The sequence below is a fragment of the Desmodus rotundus genome, chromosome 3 (assembly GCF_022682495.2).
Source record: "Desmodus rotundus isolate HL8 chromosome 3, HLdesRot8A.1, whole genome shotgun sequence".
Lineage (NCBI taxonomy): Eukaryota > Metazoa > Chordata > Mammalia > Chiroptera > Phyllostomidae > Desmodus > Desmodus rotundus.
Window position 1 is genome coordinate 14,887,071 of NC_071389.1, and position 18,277 is coordinate 14,905,347.

At 43.3% G+C, this 18,277-nt stretch overlaps 1 protein-coding gene across 1 annotated transcript in view; it reads left to right on the forward strand.

Annotated features, from left to right (window-relative positions):
- Nucleotides 1–4,766: 4,766 nt before the first annotated feature.
- Nucleotides 4,767–18,277, forward strand: part of CLIC4 (chloride intracellular channel 4) — a 62,003-nt gene continuing 48,492 nt past the window's right edge. Inside the window, exon 1 of the mRNA XM_024554394.4 lies at nucleotides 4,767–4,997. Coding sequence (XP_024410162.2) covers nucleotides 4,926–4,997 — 72 coding nt within the window. The 5' untranslated portion in view covers nucleotides 4,767–4,925. The remainder of the gene's footprint in view (nucleotides 4,998–18,277) is intronic.

Genomic DNA, 18,277 nt, shown 5'->3' on the forward strand with positions numbered 1-18,277 from the left:
CAAGACCAGTCCCCAAGGGGAAGCAGCTGGCTGCGGTGGGAAGGAGTGAGAGGCAAAGCAAGGAGGCAGGAGCTCTTCCGTTCCAACTGTGTGACAGGGCGGGGAGCCGAGAGGGCCTGGAGGATGAGCCCTGCCCGAGGGCACATAACTTCCTACTGCAGAACTGGAAAGGTGACTGTCCACCAATTTAGACTTCATTGCACTCTGAATGCTTTCAACTGTTTTTTTCGTTTTAAAATCAATTTTTGGGGGTCAGTAATACATACCCATAGAACAAAATTTTAGAGTTATAGAACAAAACACTATATAGTAAACAAATGCACACCTCTGTCCCCAGTGACCAGTTCCCTCTCTGAGGGTAAATATTGTTACCAATTTCTTGTGTATCCTTCCAGAGAGAAACGCATATGTGATATACAGGTATAGAAAGGTGACGTACAGGCATGCAAAGATGACATAGGAGTATCATAATAAATTTTAGATTAATATAGAAACACCAAATGTCATGATGATTGAATCTCCTTATCCTAAGAATAGGTTATGTTTCTTGATTTATCAAAGCATTTTCTTTTTCTTTCCTTTTCTTTAAAGATTTTATTTATTTATTTATTTATTTTTAGAGAGAGGGGGAGGGAGAAAGAGAGGAATATCAATATGTGGTTGCCTCTTATGTGTTCCCCAACTGGGGACCTGGCCCACAACCCAGGCATGTGCCCTGACTAGGAATCAAACCGGCGACCCTTTGCTTCGCAGGCCGTCACTCAATCTACTGAGCCACACCAGCCAGCGCTCTTTCATTATATTTTTAATTCTAGTCCCATATTGGGCACGCTTCTCTTTTTCTTCCTCCAATCTGTTTAATTTTGGTTTAAAATTTTTTAATTGATTTTTTATTTTTAAATCTTGCATTACCTTTATTTATGTACTTTAAATTAAATTAATTGGGGTTCACTGTTTAAAACATGATATACATTTTAGGTGTACAACTAAACAGTAAAGCAACTGTTCTGATATGACATCTGTATACCCTACTGTACTCGCATCACCTGAAGTCTGGTCTCCTTCCATCACCTTGTATTTGACCTCCTTGTATTTGCTCTCCTCATCCTTCCCCCTGTTATATTCTGTTACAGTGATGAGGAAATTGCTTGACTTAGTAACTTGCCCAACTAGAACTTCAAGTGAGGCAGATTGCTAGGGAAGATCACATTGGCACCCTGACTGCTTTGTCGGGTGACGTAGAATCCAGACCAATGCATTGGCACAAAGAGGCTCTTTGGGATAGTGGGATATTTGACTTGGACCTTGAAGGATGGTGGAAGATGACCTTTTCCCACACCCCCTTAGTATACAGTGCAGTAAAGAGATGGTCGTGGGTTCGAATTTCAGCTCCACTATCTTCCCAGCTGAATATCTTCCCAGTTTATCTTCTCTGACCCTCACTTTCCTTAATTGTTTTTTTAAAGGAACTTCTTTAATCCTACAAAGGGTATCTTAAAAAAAAAGATTTTATTTATTTATTTTTAGAGAGAAGAGAAGGGAGGGAGAGAAGAGAAACATCAATGTGAAAGAGAAACAGCAATTGGCTGCCTCTTGTACATGCCTCAGTGGGGGTGGGGTGGGGGTTGGGACTGAACCTGCAACCCAAGCATGTGTCCTGACAGGGAATCAAACCAGAGACCTTTTGCTCTGTGGGACAATACTCAACCAACCAAGCCACACTGGTCAGGGCCTCTTTAATTGTTAAATGGGGACAGTGAAAACGATTTTTCTGAAACACCATGAGGAATAAAGGTGATTGGATATAAAACCACCCAGCTAGGTGTCTGGCAGGCAGCGTGGGAGCTCAGTGGTTGAGACTGTGGACAGATGGATATAATAGCAATAGCTAGTCCCTGCAGAGCACTTACCACATGCCAGGCACCATTCCAAGCACTTAACACAGATTTACTTATCAACGATCCTCTTAAATAGGTACTATTTTTAGACCCATTTTACAGAGGAGAAACTGAAGCAGAGAGGTTAAACAAGTTATCTGAGCTGGTAAATGACAGAGGCAAGACTGGAACCCAGGCAGTCTGACCCCAGAGTCCACTGTACAGAACACTTGACTCTACTGCCCTAATTGCAGAAAGTGGGGTTGAGACAGTCATCCAGCAGCACCACAGACTCAGGAGTGGGAGGAGGGAAGTGTGTCATCAGGAGAGGCTTTCTGGAGGTTCCTTGAAGGTGGCGTTTGAACTAAGACCTGAAGGAGGCAAGGGAGTGGGAATTGCAGGAATTCTGGGAAAAGAATGTTCCGTGGAGGAAGAAGAGCAAATGCAAAGGCCCCGAGGCAAGGGTGTGTTTGGCTGGTTCGAGGAATAGCAATAGCAAGGAGGCCACCTGGCTGGGGTGGAGAGCCAAAGGGAGAGTAGTAAGAGATTAGGTCAGAAGGGTGTGTGGCGTGCAGAGGGAGAATACATCTCCACCCAAGATTGGCGTGTGAGTTATAAAAACATGACTTTAGAATGCAAAATATGCACGCTTTTCAAAGTTCGAAGATGAGACTTGAGGCAGTGTGCTTATGGACCCTCCTCTGCATAGACATTCTTTCCCTCTGTCTCCTGGCGCAGACCAACTTTGCCATCCATGTGAATGAGCCACACAGCAGGGGAAATAGGGAAATGTTGGTGTGAGTGACTATGAACAGGACTCTAAGCAGAGCCTCCAACTGAGCCTGGGAGATCATCACCCTCTCAGGGAGGACCACGCCACTGGCTTCCTCCCAGCTAAGATCTGAGTTTAGTTGATGGGGCTGAAAAATCCCTGGTCTGTTTAGTCTCCAGACCCTGGTCGTCATCCTAGTCGTCATCACAGCTAATATTCGCTGATTCAAAGTAAATTTGATAAGCCCTCAGACACACCTCTGAAAACAGCCTTGAAGTAGTCCTTTGCCTCAGGGTCAGCCTGGGCCCTTCTTTGAGGTTCCATTTGATCTTTTAGATCTGGATCTTCCTGGATCTGCTTTGAACTGGTTCACCATTTTGGTTCCTTTTCAGGCAGCGGGGAGGAGGAAGGCTGGAAGGGAACTTTGGAATAGCTCATGATTCTGTGAGAAACTAACACTGGATTCAGTTCAGAGTCCAGCCAGGCGGCCAGTTTGTTTTTGGCTCACGTCCCCATTTAGGGGGCAGCCTCCTGGTGCTTCTTTTCAACAAACAAGCTGGTCATAGAGGAGCTGAATACGATGCTGGCCTGCAGGGGTGAGCAGGGACAACAGAAGGCCCAATGCACTGATAACAGCCATCACTGACTGAACAAGACTCAAGGACCAGTACTTGTCCTTGCCTTAGGAGTAATGAAACTGGAGCTTAGGGGTGGGTTTAGGGACCTTGAGGTTTCAGGACAGTCTGACTCCAGAGCATGTGATTCTAATCTCTGGAGTCCGCTGCCTCTTTATCAGAGTCCCTACAAAAATATGGAGCAACTTGCCTTGATCTGGAAGAGGAAGAATTTGCAGGTTGCACTGCATTTTATGCATACACTTAATTTGTTCAAACATTAAATCATCTGTGAAGCTTACTGCTATGCACTAAAGATGTGGAGACAAACCTTTGTTTGGCCATTCTGGAACCCATCATTCAACCTAACCAGGGAAGTGGCGAGGAGTAGCTAGCTATGAGTCAAATATCACAGAGTCAGAAGAGGGAACAAGTAACTGTCTCCAGAGGGAATGACATTTGCCCAGTCATTCAACAGTAGCAAACCTGGACTGGGTGCTACAGACTGGCTCAAAGTATCACAGCCCCTGTCCTTAGTGCGGGTTTTCCGGTTGGAGGACCCCTCCATCAAAATTGTCCTGGTGCTTGTTAAAGATGTGAACTTATCCCTTCTCTGGAGGAGAATCAGAGAATTGGATAATGCGCGTCTGGGAGTAGCACCCAGGTGGAGCTGATGCACACTCAAGATTGCTAGGTGACTGGGAGGGGCGGGGGAATCAGTCCAGGCAGGAGGGAAAAGCATGGACAATAGTTTGGGGGGGTCCTTTGTGGCCTGCAGACACTGGGTTGCAGTTCAAGACTAAGTTCTGGGAGGAGAGGGATCGTGTTCCTACTTTTATCACCCGAGGCCTGGAACACAGGCCTCCCACATATTTGGGATGTATTCACCTGGCAAACTTGAGTGTTCATCAGATTCACCTGGGTGCTAGGCCGGATCCCAAAGGAGAAGTGACGAGAGAGTCAAACGGAAAAACGAAGACGTCAGAGGAGGAAAGGAAATATGTTTCTAAGGGGATGAAAACTTTCCAAAAAGTTGGCCTGGAAAAAAGCAGCCCCATCTAACAGGGAGCTGGGGAAGTGGCTGCTTCAGGAAAGAGCAATGAATCGTGAGGCTACAGCTGGGGAGAACCTACTTGCCTCCCCAAGCAGGCTTAAGGTGTGAGGTCACGGGGCGCAACGCCAGCAGCAGCTGCACGGCCGCGCCCGAGCTGCCGCGGGAGGCGGTGTCAGGCTCCGGCCCGCGGGGGATCTTCCTTCCCGCCCCCTCGGGGGGGGTGGCTCGGGGTCCTGCCCTCTGCCAGCGCGTAGGCCACGCCCCCGAGCCTGGGCCACGCCCCCTAGCTACCGCTAGGCGCCGGGGCGGTGGTCTGTCTACTCTCCCGCTCGGGGCCACGCCCCCGAGGTCCGGCAGTCCCATTTCCTCTGGAGAGTTGAGACTCCGGACCTTGCCCCGCCCCCACCGAGGCCCCGCCCCTAGGTCCCGCCCAGTGACTTGAAGCAGCTCCGGCTGGGGCGGCTCCAGAGTCGCTCTCGGTGCGTGGGGTGGTGCTGAGAAGCCCGGACTGTCCAGGAAGGCGCAGCGCGGCTGGAGGCCACTCCAGAGAACCCCGGGAGCAGAAGCAGCAGCCGCTACCAGTGTCCGCGGAGCCCACCGAGCCGGTCATGGCGTTGTCGATGCCGCTGAACGGGCTGAAGGAGGAAGACAAAGATCCCATCATCGAGCTCTTCGTCAAGGTGAGCGCTCGCACGCCGTCCGTCCGGCTCCGCGGAATCCCCCGCGCCCGGCCGGCTGCTGGGGGCGGTGTCTCGGGGCGTGGGACGCTCCTCGGCCCTCGCGCCCCCGCAGCGCCCCCGCGCGGCGCCCAGCATCCGGGGATGAGGAAAGCGCTGTGCCCGCACCCCCGGCCCATTGTCTCGGGGCCACCCGCGCCTTCCGCCGCCGAGGTTGGCCCAGGGAGCGGGTGTGGGACCGGGACCGCCGAAAGCTGGCACTCCGGGGCTGTCGTCACTGCCTTCAGCCGCGCGGGGCGGGCGGGCGCCAGACGGTGGTCCTGCGTCCCTGTGGGACCAGCTGCTCCCCGGGGGCCCCGGAGTTCCTGTCACCACCCTGCGCCGGGCGCCCGGCCCCCCATCCCACTCCTCAGCCCGCCGCTTCCACCCCTAGACGGGGAGCCGAACCCTCGAACCAGTGGGGAGATGAACTGAACTTCGGACGCTTTCTGAAAGAGCATTTTTCTCCCCGCTGGTGTAGAACCGTAACTTTAATTGTCCATGCAATCTTAATTTCTTTTTTTAAAAAAGAGCAGACATTCCTGGGCTTCCAGAAAAGCCCGAGATTCCCAGCTTGGGTTTTCCTGCGTTAGGTATTTTACCACCATCTGGTTTTCTTGTTTCTCAAACGCGGAATGTTTTGTATGATGCAACATTTTGGCTGCTCCCCTCGGCGTTGCTGCCTCGGGAAGGTTGTGTGCGCTCTTTTGTTTTGAAAGAAGCTGGTGGGGGGGGGGGAGAAATTCTTAACTTGTTTGGACTTTAGAGGGTTGATTCCCCCCTCTGGTCTGTTCAATTGTTATATTCTGGAACTACCTTATTTGCTTACAGATACTACCCCTATCCCTTTCTTTCGTTTTTTTCTTCAGTAGTTTGTTTTCATTGGAGCAAATGAGACAGTAGAAAGACATCTGGATCCAGCTGCCTCCCTCAAACCTTCTTTAAAATCCTCTAGATTCTTTGAGTCACTTACTTCAGCAGACTGATTCAGAGCCGGGCTCTGAAGGGAAAGTTAACAGAACTCCAGAACGATTTTGTTCCATTTTTCCTGGGTTTTTAATGAAGGACCCTTTTAATGAAGGAAAGACATTGAAGGGTGCGTTTGAGAAAGGGGGAGAAGAACTGATCCGCAAGGGCTCAGAACAGTGTCAGTGTTAGGATTTTCTTTAGGTTATCAGTTTTAGAAACATTTTGGTCTAGGAAACTGAAACAGGAGATAGGTATAGAAACCCCAGAATATCTTAAAAGAGTCTCAGTTACTTTGGGTGCAGAGAGAGTACTCCGAGGTGCAGAGACTGTAGGAAGGAAGCTGAAATGAGAGAGTGGAAGGCAGCACGGAGAAGGGCAAAGGGTGGGTCAGGGATCAGTGTGAAGAATGTTTTACTGAGCTAGGCAAAGGAGGGGATTTCCAGAAACTCAAAAACAGTGCGTCTACTGAAAACAAACAAAAAAACATGATACTTAATGGTGGAACTTTAGAAGGAGCTTTAAATTTAGAATCTGATAAGGATACTGTCAGTAATGGTTGCTTTTCAGTATTGTACTGGAGGTCCTAGCCAATACAATAGGACAAGAAAAAATGAAGTACGTGAATTAGAGAGGAAGAGATCAATGCTTAATGCCCTGCTTACTATTAATTTAACCCTTAATTAGAAGGAGAGAGACGTGGTGCATGTGCTTCCCCCAAATGAGTCACTTGCATCCCCCTTCCCAGTTTTTCATGTTTCTGGTAGATCAGTATTATTATTTACTAAACACAACTCGCTTCTTAAAAACCGTAGCTTAGCCTTAAGTAATAATACCTGTGAAAGTATGGATTAGCTGTGGTTCTTTTAAGTATAACGGCAAAAAAATATTTGCGAACCAGCTAAAAGCATCCTGTTTACCAGTACTTGTAAGCCTTTCACTGGCCTTGGTGGCAGAGAACCAGGCTCAAGTCACATTTCTTTCCTCACTGGCTTGGTCGCCGTGGGCATGCTGTTTTCCTCCCTGAGACTGATTTCCTTGTTTGTGAAGCAAGAGGTGAAATGTTTTTGCTTGTCCTGCGATTCAGCATAGGCAAAACTTCGTACTGATGTAAACCAGGATAGTTGCTTCAAAGGGAAATAAGGGGGGTGGGAGACAGATAAATTATGGTAAAAACTATTTTTCATTTCTTCTCAAAACCTATATGCAGGAAATGCAAATGGGGGAAAATACCCTTGTCAACGTAGTTATTTCGAAAGCAATGAGTGGGCAGAGGCCATGGCCGTCCCATGTTGTATTTTAGAAACTGTTAATTATTCTGCCAAAAGGTTTCTGTAGCAGAAAACTACTATCTATACTTAAAGCACATGAGTGAAAAATATATGGAGCCTACCTGCTTAGGTAGCTTTACATTTAAGAGAAACAGGCTAGGATCCTCCCAGCTAGTGTGACTGGACTCAAAGCTGCATTTCCTTTTCTTGTGAGTATTGTTTGGGCATTACTTGCCGGTGAGTCCAGTAGCAGCTGTCCATTTAAGGATAGGGACCTTTACAACAGGAAAGAGGCTTACAAAGGCATCATACTCAACAGTGGGAGTGCTCACTTCCGCCACCCCGAGCAACCTGATAGGTGTATATTTTGATAACACCAGCCCCAGTTGGGAACCACCAACCAATCAGGTAAAGTTCAATCCCTTTAGCCTGGGTTTCTAATCCAAATTGGTCACTTATGAATCGTGTTGCTTAAACCTTTCTGTGCCTCATCTGCACAATTGGGATATTAATAGCCCAACCTCATGGGATTCAGTTGGTTACTGTATGTGGCATTGGAACAGTGACTGGTACACAGGAAGCAAGTGAATGCTAATTGTGTGTCATTTTGTGTGTATGTAGATGCAGATACCCCTGCTAGTCAGTAAGGAATTGGGGTGGTGGTTGTGGAAACAAAACAAAACAAAAGCACTTGGGCAGAGTGGCTTAATACATAAGAATAGCTGTTCCTTTTGAGATATTTGGCAGGGTTTCTAATGTGCTTGGACCCTGGAGCCACACTGCTTGGCTTACATCTGGCTTCCGGTAGTGTCAGGGAAACTTCATAAATTCTTAGTACCTTATTTTCCTGACCTCTAATATCAGGATTATAATAACAATTTCATAGGGTTGCTGAGGGGATTCACTGGTAATCTATGTGTATTAATTGGAGTGGTCTAAGCTGCTGTAATACATAATCCATGCCAAACAGTGTCTCCAATAAGATAACAGTTTGTTTCTTGCCTAGCAGTGCAGTTAGGGTGTCCTAGATGTTGGGGTGGCTTTCCTCCTTAGAGTCGTACAGGGATTAAAGCTCTTGGCAGCTTGTCTTCCACCAACCCCAGGGCATTGGCCTCTGAGCTGTCTGGGCTGGTGGCCGAGAAGTCCTGGCTCAGCCAGCAGGAGGTGGAGAGTATGGAGGAGGCATGTTTCTCTTCAGGGCCCCAGCCCAGAAGTTCTACCTGCCATTTCCTTTCCTACTCTGTTGGGGAGAACTTCATCGCATGGTTTCATCTAACTGCAAGGAATGCTGGCAAATGTGACCTAGTCACATACCACCCTGTGAAAGCTTTAGGAATAGTGCTTGTCACACAGTAAACACCTATTTCTGTTGTTGATGATAGTATATTATTCTTAAATGTGGGCTTCATTAATAGGGTTCAGGGATTCTGAAAATCCTTGAAATTACATGAAAGATTCTATGAGAGGTTTCCCCCTGCAGATTCCTAATCCAAGAGTTAAGAGCTATTTTTTTAAGAAAGTAAATGGTGACATTCTGATTATTAAGCATAATTCATATAAACAAAGTACAGAAGAAAGGTTTGGGCTAGATGATCATTAAAGTCACTTCCATCCGATCACCTGTGACTTCTGCTGGCATGAACTAAGTGTCTAACACTGAGTTAAGTGCTATGGGAGATACAAGAAATGATTAAACATTTCCAATGTTTTGGTATATAAATTTTATCGGAAAGAAAACCATACATACAGGGGTGTCTAACCTGTGGCCTGCGGGCTGCATGTAGCCCAGGATGACTGTGAGTGTGGCCCAATACAAAATCGTAAATTCACTTAAAACATTATGAGATTTTTTTGTGATTACGTGTCATGATGTATTTAATGTGTGGCCCAAGACTACTCCTCTTCTTCCAGTGTGGTGCAGAGACGCCAAAAGGTTGGACACCCCTTTCATGGTACCTGCTTAAGGCGTCAAGTGTGGTACGCATTAAATTGGGCTTAGGAGATGAGGAAAGATGAAGGTAGATGAACTTGGCCTTGAAAAAGCCAGTGAAGTAGGTGTTGGGAATAGCGAAGAATGGGAATGTTAGCTGTGACATCATTTGAAACTCCCTTATACAGGAACCAATAGGTAGATTGATAATTTTGAAAGAAGGAACCAGAAATGATTCAAATCCATAGTGCTGGGGAGACAAATTATTTAAAAGTTGAGGATGAGACTTTTAAAACTTAACTTAAGTTTTTGCTAATACATACAATTTTCCTAGCCTTGCTTGTTCTCACAACGCTTCCCTGTTTATGGATTGCTGTCTATTCAACAGCTTCCCAGTGGATTTGGGAAGGTGTGAATGGATCATACAAATGGACAAACTCTTAGCTGCTCTGCCATTAGAAAGTGGGAGTTCTCTATGTGCTGTTTCAAGGGCAGGCTGCAACCTTTTCTTTTTAAAAAACAGACAAGTGAAATAAATTTTCTATAGGAAATGATGCTGAGAACTTTGTTCTCATAACTGAACAAAAACTAACTCAACATCAGTATAGCGTTACCTTGGATGTAATTGGTTTGCCATTCATTTGAGGTTTTCAGAGGGGAAAATTCAGGAGATAGAAATGAATGTGAGAAATGTGAAATTAATGGGAACTCTGTTTTTGCCAAGTTTTGTTTGAACCGTTACTGAAGATCTAACAATGCTACTGTTAACAAAGGCCAAGGTGATATTTTGATTAGATGTAAAAATCTGAGAGAAAGGGACCCAAAATGGAAAGAAAAGAAACAAAAAATAAGAAACAGGAGACCTCTGAGTTAAGGGGACTGAACACATGAGAACCCTAACACAGTATGAATAATAATAGAGAAGAGGCAATGCAGAGGACCCAGCCATGCTGTCAGTAAAAGTCACGTTTGGTTTGACAGGATGCTTACGGAGATCCTGAGATGCCTGGAAGCCAGTTAAAGGATGATGAGCAAGACTTTCCCCCTTCCTGTTTCATTAGTGCTGCGGAGCCTCACTGGTGTCTCGGATAGGGAATTAGTGAGTCCATAAAAGGGAAGTGTGTTAGGCAGGATGGCAAATGTGATTAAGACAGGAATTAAGATTTCGTTGGGTTTGCCTATTTTAGAGGCTGCTGTAGAGAATGGAAAGGGAGTTTCTGAAGGAAAGTGACATTTAGGTCATGATTACAAACCAGTCAAATATGATTTAACAGAAATCTAAATTCAGGACATCAGTTGGTGAATTTTCTTGGAAATTTTAATCCGGTTGTCTTTTATTGAGACTTGGCTTTTATCCCTTAGTGCTCAGTACCAAGTACTGGTACAAGGAATAGCAAGTAGCCTTATTTGGTTTGTTATTTTCCTTTAGTTAAAATATAAACCCAGGAAACTTTAGTAGTCTAAATGTATGAAAATAACAACTTAATGTAGGTAAATAAGACTATCTGATGCTTATGCCAAAGATGGACTAGGAGCATCTTACATTTTAATGGTAATATTTTAAAGAAGTAATGGTATTAGAGCCAGGGCCAGTTTCATTTTTTATTTTTTTTGCTTTTCTTGAAGCTGAATACAGTGTGATTGTAAGCAAGGGGTATAACAGGTTTTTCCCCCCCTTTTGGTAATAAAATTATTACTTCTAACTTTACATGTAAAATAATTCTTTCTTATGAAAAGGATTTAGTTTTCATAATAGAAGTGTAAAAATGTCAATCAACTGTGATAATGTAAGTACTGAAATTTGCCACCATGCTGCATAGCTGCTTATCAGAATGCGTGAGAGAAGACAAAGAATCTGAACGAATGTTCGAGAATACAATATCAAGCCGTTTGTTGGAAGCTGAGGTGACATGTGAGTTCTCTGCGTGTTTTCCTCTAACAACAAGCTACTTTATTTTGGACATGGAAACCAGGTGGTAGATTACTAGGGTGAAAGTTCGTTAAACACTAAAGACAACCAACCAAATTAGCCTCTTGTGCTACTTAGGAAACTGGAAGAGTGGTAGCTGTGAGACCAGCCTACATGGACTAATCACAAGAGAAAGGTGGTTAATTAATGAAATTTTGACTTTGAATATACATATGCCCAAGACTGAATTGAAAAATTTTCAAAGACAAAAGCTTTTCATGAAGAGTGTGAAGTTCTATGTTACTTGATGTTCTAGGTTATAGCATATTTTATTGAACACAGGAATTTAAAATTTTGGTTTAGCCCTGGTTGGTGTGGCACAGTGGATTGAACACCAACCTGCAAACCAAAAGGTCGCCAGTTCGATTCCCAGTTAGGGCACATGCCTGGGTTATGGGCCAGGTCCCCAGCTGTGGACAGGCAAGAGGCAACTGACCGATGTAGCTCTTACGCATTGATGTTTCTCTCCCTCTTTTTCTCCCTCCCTTCCCCTCTATCTAGAAATAAATAAATAAAATCTTTAAAATTTTGGTTTCAAAATTAGGGCTTGTTCAGTCTTCGTTAAATCATGTAAAACTGTTGATAATCCTCATTAACATAAACTTCATTTACATTTTGTAATTGTTGGCAGGAGCCTTGATTGCAAATATACTTTTTTAAAAAATGGCTTAGTTGCCCTGGCTGGTGTGCTCATTTGGTTGGAGTGCCATCTAGTATATAGGGGCACTGGAAGGTCAAGGGCTTGATCAGGGCACAGACCCAGTCTGTAGGTTAGATCCCTGGTTGGGGTGCATATGAAAAGGTAACCAGCTGATGTTTCTCTTTCCTTTCCTCCCTCCTTCCTCCCTCTCTTCTTCCCTCCCTCCTCCCCGCCCCCCCTAAAAGCAGTGAAAAAATATTCTCAGGTGAGGATAAAAAAATAATAATAATAACAATAAAAATAATGGCTTAGCATAAGTAGTAGCTAACCTTAGTCTGTTTTAGTTTAAATGGTGGCCCTAAATTTGAAAAATAATTTAATTTCCTTTTTGCTTCCTAGGATATTTACTGGTATGTAATATGTTTAAAAATGTTTTTTTTTCCTTTCAATTATAAAAGCAACATGTTTACTGTACAACTTAGAAAACACAGAAAAGCACAAATAAAAATCACTTACAAACCTTTCTTCTAGAAGTGGCTGCTGTTACTATTTTGTTATATGTCCTCGTCTCTTTTATAAACTCGCTTGAGTTATTGAAGAGTTTATATGTAATATTTTAATGTTCTTCATAACAGCAGAACACTAGGGTGAGAGAAAAATGAAGCCCAGGTGCAGTCTAACATGTAACGTGTATTGAGTTGAGTGGGTTTAAAGAAAATTTACTTTGATTGAGCTTTTATCAAAGAAACTCAGATTGTATTTGGATTTATCTTCCTAAATAGCATTAAAGGAGCATTTACCCTGTTTGATCTTTGCTGGAGGAAAGCAAGCTGTTTTATGTTGTGATACTTGTCATCACTTAGAATTGTTCTTATTATAGATATTGATTAAATGGCTTGAATGTACACCCACCCTTTGTACTCTGTTCTGAAAATCCAAATTATTTTTTAGTATTAATTTTCCCCTTCAATATCTAGGTAGTAGGTAAGAGATGCTCATTTCATAGTTGGAGGATATAAGAACAGTTGATTGCAGTATAGGGATCATAATAGAAGCAAACATTAATTGAATACTTACTGGGCAAACTAAATAAGATAATTAACTGATTTAGAAATGAGTAAAATGTTGACAGCGTATGCTAACAGATGAAGGGTAGTTTGTATTACTGAATCTACTAAGAATAGTTTATTATCAGTTATTTAAAGAAACTTTATATTTTCCCTTAATAGTTGTGTGTCATTCTGTAATTTTTATCTATCTAAAATAAAATGCATGCTTCTTGCTTCAAATTTTAAATGGATCCTAGTTTCTCTAGTTGTTTATCGATTTAGATACAAACTTATCTGGCATTCAGAGTCTTTCATATTATGACCCCAATTTGTGTTTCCAGTCTTACCTCCCACTAGCTAGCCTTATTCTAGCTTGTTTGGTCCTGAATGCCGTGTACTCCTCTGCCTTCATGGAAGAACTTTGGTGGTCTTTCCTTTATTTGAAGTACTTTTGGCTTCATCACCCTCTCCCCCCCCCGCAAGTCCAGTTTCTGCCTGCTAGAATAATATGTATTCTTCTTTCATGCAATTGTTTAACAACAGTGAGACACTCTTCTAGTGGCTTGGGTATGTCAACGAACATCGTGGCATTCATATTCAATTGTGGGAGGCAAACAAATGTATGTTTGCAAGTGATAGTGCTATGAAGGAACACGAAGCAGGATAAAGAGTATGGAGAATGATGGGGGTGCTGTTTTCTATTTCACAGGATGTTTAAATAGGAAATTAGGAGGCCACGTAGGAGGCTGTTCAGTAATTCATGCATGAGATGATGGTGGCTTGGATTAAGGTGAGAAGTCTGATTCTGGATATATTTCAAAGATGGATATGTATTTCCTGATGGATTGGATGTGGAACGTGAGAGAAAGGAGTCAAAAGTGATTCTGAGATTTTTGTTCTGAACAACTAGAATGATGAATTTCATTAACTCAGATGGGAAGGTTGGGAAGAACTAGTTCTGATGGGGAGATCAGAAGTTTAGTTTTTGACATGTTAAATTAGAATATATGTATATATTTTAAGTTTTTATTTATTTTTTTTTAGAGGGGAAGGGAGGGAGAAAGAGAGGGAGAGAAACATCAATCGGTTGCCTCTCGCATGCGCCCCAACGGGGTGCCTGTCCTGCAACCCAGCCATGTGCCCTGACTGGAATCGAACCAGGGGCCTTTCGGGGCCTTTCGCTTTGTGGGATGATGCCTAACCAACTGTGCCACACCAGTCGGGCAAAATTAGAATATGTTAAGGACTCATGGAACCTATAGGAGAAGCTTACATTAAAGAAATACACAAAGACAGTATATAACTCCATTAAGGACAGGAACAGGGCATCTTAAGAAAGAATGACAGGAAACTCAATTTAGATGGAAGCTCAGTGGGGACTTCTCTGAGAAACGACGTGAAAGATGAATAGTATTAGGAGAATGAGGAGTTGAACATTCTAGGCTGGAGGAATTGGCATATAAAGGCTGGTGATAAATTCAACCAATTGAGAGTGTGCCTGGAATAGAGAGAACATTCCAGGTGTAGAGTGAGTAACAGATGAGCTTCATCATCTATTACTCAGGTTCTTGTATCATGTGAATTTTTTTCTCAGTATAAAGAGCCTTTCTTAACAGGCTTTAAGCAAGGAAGTGACATAGTTTGATTTGCATTTTAAGGTGAGTAGTCTGGCCACTCTGGAAAACGAATTGAAGAGGCAAGAGCGGAAGCAAGGAGACTAGCTGGAGGCCATTGCAATCAAGAAAGATGGTAGTGGCTGGGATTAGGGCGATGATGGGAGAAGAGAATGGATTTGAGATGCATTTTGAAGGTGCAGTCACTGGGAAGATGTTACAGAAGGAGTTGTGTGTGAGAAATGACGTAGGTTCCTAATTAGAATCACTGGTTGATAAGGTACCTTTTGTTGATGTGGAGGCGGAGCAGACAGAGTTCAGTTTTGGACTTGAGTTTGCCATGACCGAGATGTCAAATGGAGATGTCTACTAGAAATTTGGGTACACAGATCTGATGCTCAGGAAGAAGTCTAGGCAGGGTAGGGAAATTTGGGATTTGATACATAGTATTTAAAGCATGTGAGAGCATTCTGTGGTTGAGTGAAGAGTAGGGAAAATGCCCAGGACCAAATTCTGAGGGCATGTCAATACTTAGGTGTTGGGTAATGGAGGAGAACAAGAGGTATTGCAATAGAGCAGTAATGGGAAGGTGAAAACTAGGAGAGTGAAGTACCCAGGAAGGTAGGAGTAGGTTTTAGGAAGGAAGGAAGGAGTGACCAGCTGTGTCCAGTTAGATGAGTAGCTACTTGATTTATCAGCTTGGAGGAGGTCATTGGTGACCTTACTAGCAACAGCTTTGGTGGAATGGTGCTGGGGAAGCCATAGTAGAGTGGCTGGAAGAATGAATAGGAAGGAAGAGTAGACTCACTGTGTAAAGCCAGCTCTAATGGGAAACTTGGCTAATTAGAAGAGACAGGTTGGTAGCTGGAGGAGGATACGTGTTAAGGGAAAGCATTTTTTTAAAAAAAGTATAAGCCATTAGAGCTGTAATGTTGGAAGGAACACTATACACACCATGATGTGAGAGGGGAAAATATTTCCCACAAGTCATCATAACATTGGCTGGAAGATCTGGTTTGTGTATATTTAGAATTGTTGCTCATTCCCACTGACTTATATTTTTGTTGCATTTTCCAAATGCAGGAGTATTTCATACTAAATCAACATAACACATCCTTAATTGAAATAACAGAAACGTTTATGAGGTGCTTGCTATGTGCCAGACACTGTGTTAAGTGTATTACTTGTATTAATTCATTTATTTGTTCTTTAATAAAATCTTTGCTGAAGGAGTGCACAGCAGCTTTTTTTTTTTCCTTGCATAGGGTTGATTCCAGAGGAGGCTGGTGGGAAAAGAAGAAATAAAATATCATATGATTTGGTAAAAGAAAATGCTTATTAAATTCATAGAAACAATCATACAAGAAGCCAGAGAGATAGGCTGAGAGTGTGATGCAAGTCATTGGGTCACATACGCTGTTTTGATTTAATGTCTCAAAGTGACTCTCATTTGGGCCCTGGCCCGGTGGCTCAGTTGGTTGGAGCATCATTGTGTACACCGAAAAAACGCAGCGGTTTCCATTCCTGGTCAGGGCACATACCTAGGCTGCAGGTTCGGGCTCCAGTTGGGGCATGTACGGCAGGCAACCGATCAATGTTTCTCTCTCTCTCTCTTACTCTGCCTCCCTTCCTCTCTTTCTAAAATCAATAAAACATATCCTCAGATGATAATTAAAAAAAAAATGACTCTTAGATTGAAGTGAACAGATTTACTTTTTTTCCCCCTTGCAAAATAAAAAGGGTTGTAGGGAGAGTTCATGATGGTGCGTGTGGCCCTGAGGATGTGCCTTGACAGCCACTAGGATGCAGAGTTGCAGTCTTTGCCCTGAAGACGCAGCAGGGGCCCCTGGGCTAGACTGTGGTGCTGCCTCGTACTGCTGGTAAAGGTTCTTCCTGTCCTTTGTGATATTTGTGATCCAATATTCCAAAGTCAGCGACAGGGGGCAGTTTTTGGCTTGAAGAATCATTTGTATTCCCCGTGTAAGGCACCAGTCTGTTTCAGAGTTGAAGATGGTTAGAATTACTGTTTCAAGTAGGCAGTTGAGTTGTCATTCGGAAGTTGTTGTGTTGTCATAGTAGTGACAATGTGGTGACAGTGTTTCGATTCTGGTTCTGCCCTTTCACGAGCTACCTTAGTGTCTCCACTGGGGTAATAAATAGTATCTACCTCTTCGAATTTTGTAAAGATTAAAAGAGTCAATATAAGAAAAGTACTTAGCGTTGGACACACAGTAAACATTGTTTTCTTCTTATTATTCCTTGGGCCTTTTGGAATTCTGAGTTAAGACTGCATTGGCTCATGGTTACCTTATATATTCAACATACATGGTTTAATCTCCAGGATGTTCCTAAGAGAAGCATCTGCCAGGCTGTCCCTAGGTGGGGAACTTTCCATTCTTTATCAGAAGAGCAGGCTCAGTGCAAAAAAAGTCCAAGAGTGTACCTGAATTTATTCCTGAGCTAACTTAGTGAACCGTGGTCCCATTGGCGCTTACTGGGTGACTAAGGGACAGCCAGGTCGGACTCTGCCATCTCAGACCGTCTGCCTCAGCAGCTCTTTCCGCACTCGTAGCTAAAGTCGAGAGTCCATTATTAGTGGGAATGTTTCCTGTTTCTCCTTTCTTTCCAACTCTCTCCCTCACCCTTCTCAGCCTTTTTTATGAGAGAACCAAAGAAGTAAAGAATAATCTATGGCATATAGGATCTAGTGGTTTTGTAGAAGTTCCTTCGAATTATGGATGTTACATATTTATTTCACTTAGCTCACTGGGCTACTACTAATTGCACTATTCCTTGATTTTTGTGGTATTCACTTACAAAGTTGAATTGGTCATATATGCACTGGCATTTCTTTAGGGGAAATGCAGGAGAGATTAGGTTCTCTCTGTTTAATTCGTAGCAGAAGAAATTGACCTAGTGTAGGTTTTGTAGGTTTCATGCTTAGTAATATTTGAGGGGTAAGTGTATAAAGAGTTGAAGTCTCCTAACTCCTAATTTGTTTCTAGACCCTAAGATGAAAAACACGTTTTTCACCTTAGCCCACGGTGGAGTGATGATAAGACTTTAGAACTGTAGCATGGCTGTAGCTGATAGATAACGTAAGGAACAGAAAGCGACTTTAGTATCCTTTATTTTATAATAACATTATAAGCCTCTTCAAACTGTTTATTCCTGTGTCAGAGTACGCTGACACGTACTAATGAACAGTAGGTTTTTGCTTTTCTGTTCAAGTCAGAATAATAGCCATAAGATAATAGATAGCATGGTGGTCCAGGCACCAAAACATGGGTGCCAAGCCCTTTCCGTGTCAGCCAGTTAAGTCTCCTATAAACTCTGAAGTAGGTGCTGTCAACGCTGTTTTACACGGGGGCTTGGAGGGGCCACTGCCCGAGTGCGGTCGCAGGGCTAGTCAGTAGCAGCGCTGGGATGGGCACCAAGCTCTTCGCGATCTGGAGCCCAACTCTTAACCACTAAGAGCTTTTTAATTTGTTTATATTCCTCTTCTCTATTTGAAACTTGAGTTTTTACCCACCAGAGTTTTGTTTTTACTATTTGTTCTTTTCAGTCACCCTGAAAAATTAAAAAAATACAAAGTTCTGAGACTGTTTAAATACATTCCTAAACGACCAGTGAGCCTAGATGGTTTGTTAGGTGAGTGGTTGCTTTCAGTTCTTTTGGTTAAATTTGAAAGGAAACTGTAAAATTTCCATGACCTCACCTCTGTGCGTTTTTGGGTCCTGGTTAATTAGTATTTTATAAAGTACTTTAAAGGGGTTATTTATAAACTTGTTCAGGAGTTTACTTGA